This window comes from Mesitornis unicolor, unplaced genomic scaffold (assembly GCF_000695765.1).
Source record: "Mesitornis unicolor isolate BGI_N332 unplaced genomic scaffold, ASM69576v1 scaffold30870, whole genome shotgun sequence".
Classification (NCBI taxonomy): Eukaryota; Metazoa; Chordata; class Aves; order Mesitornithiformes; family Mesitornithidae; genus Mesitornis; species Mesitornis unicolor.
The window spans coordinates 1-5,301 of NW_010158079.1; the positions used below are offsets into that span (position 1 = coordinate 1).

Sequence of the window (5,301 nt, forward strand, 5' to 3'; positions counted from 1 at the left end):
GCTGGGGTGGAAGGCAGGCTAGGCCCCGCTCGGCTGCCGCTGCGGGCTGGAGCCGCGCTCTCTGTGCCGGCCGGCTCCGGGTCGGGGATTGTGCGTGATCCGTCACGGAGTGGACGAGGTCCTGGAGTCCTTGGACAGGGACAAACAGAGGGCACAAATACAGTCGCAGCTGTCTGACACTTGTTCTGTTCCTGCTTTCTAACGAAGAAATAGCTGCGCTGCTTGATGAAATGGTTTTAGCAGGTAGCAAATGGTGTGTACAATCTGCTTTCTGAGCAGTGCTTTTAATTCTTGTGAATCAAAAATTAAGACTGAATTGAAATAAACATGGCTGCTTGTCTAAAAGGAATGATTCAACTCTAGTGCTCATTTTAGTGTTAATGTAAACCTTCTACTATTTACAGAACAGGAAAACAGATTTTTAGATTTTTGTTGTTCTCATTACACTTTCCATTTGTAATTTCTTATCAGTGTGCTGAAATTAAGCTGGTTTGGAAGGTTAATCTTCTAGAAACATCACATTCTCCATTTTTGTTTTTCTTGCACCAGGATCTTTGATGACCACAAAGCATTCACAGCCGCAGTCTACATTTGCAAGAAGTCTAACTTCAACAAGTACCAGTACTCCTTATTTTAAAGCAGCAGGTACAATTTTACATTGTTTCTCTTGTTTTTCTTTTATGGGCCTTTTTCCTCAGTGTTTATTAGTAAAGCTCTTGAATTACATCTTAGAAACCTGCATATGCTTTCACAGTGGTAAAAGACACTTTAGTATAGCACGTTACGAATTACTCTTCAATGACCTTAACAAGCAGTTTGGATTATAGAATTACAAAATTGGTCTATATAAGATCTTGTAACTAGGAAACAACCAGTTAAACTGCCAAGGTGGTTGATGTGTGGTACACCCTCTGAGGACGGTGGAAGTTCTCGAAAGATGCCAGTATTCTTCTGCAAGAGCTTTTTACTCTTCCCTGTCCTACATAAATCCAGCTTTTGTAGCTCACTAAGGGACATATCAGGACTGGCTGAAACACTGACCTTGCGAGTAATTGAAGAAGGTGATTCTGAACCCATACAAACAGCAAATGGCTGAGCTAGCTGTAAGCTTAATTAAACCTGAACTAAAAGTAGGTTACATGTGTCAGCCTGCTTCTGTACCTAAACTGATTACTTTTGCTGGGAAATCCCTCCTGAGGCGGCACTAATCCATGCTAAGCTCTGCTCTGGTGCTGTGCTGAACTGTGTCGCTGTGCTGTCCTATACAGGAGTTCTGTGAGATCCTCGCAGGGTGCCCTGCCCTGTGGCAAGCACACTGATTCCTACACACAACCTTGTAATGCTGCTCACTGAATGATAAGGAAAGCCCTTTATACAGTGCCAGTGTGTGTATACATATACGTATAAAAGAAAACATATGGGGGTGTGTATATCACAGAATCACAGAATGTTGGGGATTGGAAGGGACCTCAAAAGCTCATCCAGTCCAGTCCCCCTGCCGGAGCAGGAACACCTCGATGATGTTACACAGGAAGGCGTCCAGGCGGGTTTTGAATGTCTGCAGAGAAGGAGACTCCACAACCTCTCTGGGCAGCCTGTTCCAGTGCTCTGTGTGCATATATATATATACATATATATACACACACACTTTAGACTACATAGCTTTTTAAATTTGCTTTTTTAATTTTATTCATGTATTTCACCTTTCAGAAAGCACAGAAATTCCATCTTACGTGACTAAATGTCCTAGCAATGGGCTTTGCAGTAGATTGCCACCAGACTGTATGACTTGTAACACAAACTATTCTTGCGTGTATGGGAAGCTGGCCACTTTTGATTGCAAAGTCAAGCCACGTGTTCATTGTGTTGTAAGTAACCTGTTATTTCTAAACTCAAATTTATTTAATTAAACTGTGGCATCTCGTCATAAAATATGAAAAATTGATTTCCAGGTTCTTACATAGCCAGGTTTGCGGATCTGCGGTACGTTGAGTCTGACTCAGCTGTAGGCCGTTGCTGGAGAGGCAGACCTGCCCTTCTCTGTTCTGCCTTTCTTGTGTTGGATCTTTTTATTAGGCAGCTATGCAGCTGAGTGAAATAAATTTGTTGACCAATCAGAACTGAAGAGTTTTGAGAGTGGGCAGACTAAATATCTGTCAGAGGTGCAAACTGATCTTACACGTGAGACCGAGTCCTCCTTTCGGCAGTGGCTTTTGATTGGAGGAAGCAGTGACATTATACCTCTTTGTCAGTTTTCTGATGTTGATGTTTCAGTTGTACCTGATGACACAGAGATAATGAAGAGGGTAACTGTTATTTTGCTCAAAAGTCTGTCCATGAAATGTAATGTGATGCTGCACACTGTGAATTTTTTTATTACTAGTGAAATGATAATGCTGTCCTTCCACAGGATCAGAATAACCACGAGCAGGAGAACTTTACAATTAACATGACGTGCCAGTTTTGCTGGCAGCTTGCAACAACTGATTATGTTTGTACCAACTACACAAACTGCATGACGGTTTCTTGTCCGCGACAACGGTACAACGCCACGTGCACAGTACGGGATCATATTCATTGTCTAGGTAAGGTGGGCTGAAAACAGGTTCTGTGAACAAGCTTTGCTCTAAGGAATTTCTTAACACTTTAGGCATAATAGTGACATCTAACTGTAAACATTGGCTTTTACTACTGCAGTGTACCTTCCCATGCGAGAAAATAGTTCTGTTTTATTTTTGTCGGTTTCCATGGATTAAACTGACTTGGATGCCACCAACAGAAACAGTATGAAATGTTTCAGTAGGATAATTTAAAAAGATCATGCTGGTTTCACCCAACTAGTTTATTTTTCCCTCTGTTTGTTCAGTGACTGTGCATGTTTTCTGATGTGGGAATGGATGCGTGCAACCAGACTAGAGTGTCTGTGAGCTTTTGCGTTGACAGGGTTTGCTTCAATTAGTGTCAACCCTTTTAGACTCTCGTTAGAGAAGTAAGAGGATCTTTTTTCTTGGCATTTTCTCACTTGTTATGTGGTGTTTGTTTGTCACATTAAGGTTTGAATGTTTGCTCATGTTTAGGTAATCGTGTCTTTCCCAAGATGCTCTACTGCAACTGGACTGGAGGTTATAAGTGGTCCACTGCCTTGGCACTAAGGTATGCACGAGCTATTAGATAACCTCAAGCTAAAGTAGGTAATATTATTAGAGATAGATCAGTTGTCTATAAAATCTTGGGTTTGTGTGGTTTTTCTGCTTGGCTCTTTTTTTAATGGTATACTGAGTAACCAGTATTTCATACAGTTTAGCTTAGAATTTGGAGGTATAGGATGCCTGAAGATTTCCTATGCAGTGATACTGACTGTCTTCAGTAAACGGAGCTTAAGAGAAAACATTTACACTGTTTCTTCATCGAATGTACTTTCTTCAGAGTCAATTCTCATGATCTTAGGCTTCACAAAGTGATCTGTTTTCTGAGTAGCGAGGACATGCTTGCTTTTATTCTATATGGTGGCAAATGAGGTACAAATGCTCAAAAAATACGGTGATTTATGTTCTTTCTCCCATTTTTTAGTATATTTTAAACGCTTAAGGCTGAAAATTGTCCAAATGACTCTTTAGCATCTGAAATGAATGGAGCTGTTTCTGAATTTGACAGATGGTCACTCAGCTGGGTTCAGTTGATGTACATTTGTTACAGCTTCCTTCCCAACTGTAAGAGCTAGAAATACCTTACAAAGTTTCTTGCATTTCAAATTATTAGGAAACAGAAACAGTATTGAAAAAAACTATGTAGGTTATTTGTGGAGCATTAAGCCATTAGAGCACCACAATAGTGATTTGAAATTAACTGAAGTTCTTCTGGCGGTAAGACCTTTTTCATGGAATTTTAACGTTTCAGAAGTGGTTAATATGATAAACTGGGCAGTGGGGCTCTGTTCCTGGAGCCAAGGACACAGTAAGGTTGACTAAGAAAGCGATCTACCGTGCTGTCCTTTATAGTGAGAGTTGTTCTCTCTGCCACCAGGTGGAGAAACTTACTGTTGCATAGGGCTGAATTCAGCGTTTGGGTCTGTTGCCACAGCTCGTTTGTTGGGGTTTGTTTTAGCTTCTGCTAGCTTACAAGTCCAGACACATTTATAAATTTGAGAGTTTTGGCTTCTACTGCTTGTCATGAACGAAAAACTGTCAAGTCTCTGGGTGGTATTAATTAGCTAAGAAATAGTAGCTATGAAATAATAGCTATTTCATCAAAAGGTTTCTCCTTTAATAACCCAGTCAGCTCTTTCTGTACAAAAAATGCGTAGTTTCTTGAATGATGTAGAGCAAAACTACAATCGACTTGTAGGTATGGCAGAAAGAAGTGTGTATGGATACCCAAGCATCTAAAAGTAATAATACCAGTTCATCTAAGAATAATAATAATGAATCATGTTTTTATTCTTGCAGCATCACCCTTGGTGGATTTGGTGCCGATCGTTTCTATTTGGGCCAGTGGCGGGAAGGTCTGGGAAAACTCTTCAGCTTCGGTGGACTTGGAATATGGACACTAATTGATGTGCTACTAATAGGTGTTGGCTATGTGGGACCTGCCGATGGTTCTCTTTATATTTAAGTGTGGGTGCAACACGTTTGTTAGAGGAGTAATTGCTTGGTGAGGGCTCTAAAGAAAAGAATGTAGGTATTTGAGCCTTTAAGGTGGAATGAAGAACAACTGTTCTTTCTGTGTGCATACGTTTTAATGTACAGTATCTGTACTTAGTTTGCCTTTAACTAAGGTAAAATAAAAGAGTGGATCACTGAGTAAGTTGAAATTAATTTCCTTTCTTCTATGGACATGCTATTTTTCTATGAAAAGTGTTGAACAGCTCATCAGATTCTGCACTTTGCTTGAACTTGGATGATCCGTCAAACACCAAGAGAGATGCAAACTAATGAATAATGAGTTGTTTATTTCATGATTGTATGCTTGAATTTAACTTAAAGTTAACTTCCCTAAAAATGTTGGTAATTTTTTTTTGTATTTGTGGGAGGGTAATTTATTTGCCTGAATTACTCTAGCAGTATGTAGATCAGTGTGCTTTATGATACTAATTACATTAATCTCTGTTTTGGGATCTAGCAGGAGCTAATATTTGTTTAGTGACTTTTTGGCTTAAAGTTGTGGGGCATTTTCAATTAGATCGCAGTAACACTAAAAGCTGAGTATGAAATAATTGGAACAAATTCTAGGATTGTTTCAGAATGTCTTGATTCTGGTTAGGTTTTACTCACATCTCAGTGAAAGGTACCATTTGTATTCCCG

General features: G+C 39.9%; 1 protein-coding gene across 1 annotated transcript; it reads left to right on the forward strand.

Moving 5' to 3' along the window:
* Positions 1–542: 542 nt before the first annotated feature.
* Positions 543–4,799, forward strand: TM2D3 (TM2 domain containing 3). The gene is made up of 5 exons (XM_010182537.1): positions 543–645; positions 1,711–1,868; positions 2,411–2,585; positions 3,078–3,153; positions 4,446–4,799. The coding sequence occupies exons 1-5, from the start codon at positions 558–560 to the stop codon at positions 4,609–4,611; spliced, it is 663 nt and encodes a 220-aa protein (XP_010180839.1). The 5' UTR covers positions 543–557; the 3' UTR covers positions 4,612–4,799.
* The last annotated feature ends 502 nt before the right edge of the window (positions 4,800–5,301 follow it).

Excerpts from the sequence above, each read along its gene's own strand:
- TM2D3 (XM_010182537.1), top strand. The coding sequence starts at position 558 with ATGACCACAAAGCATTCACAGCCGCAGTCTACATTTGCAAGAAGTCTA. Across the intron at positions 1,869-2,410 it reads AGCCACGTGTTCATTGTGTT|GATCAGAATAACCACGAGCA; the intron begins GTAAGTAACCTG and ends GTCCTTCCACAG. Across the intron at positions 3,154-4,445 it reads TCCACTGCCTTGGCACTAAG|CATCACCCTTGGTGGATTTG; the intron begins GTATGCACGAGC and ends TTATTCTTGCAG.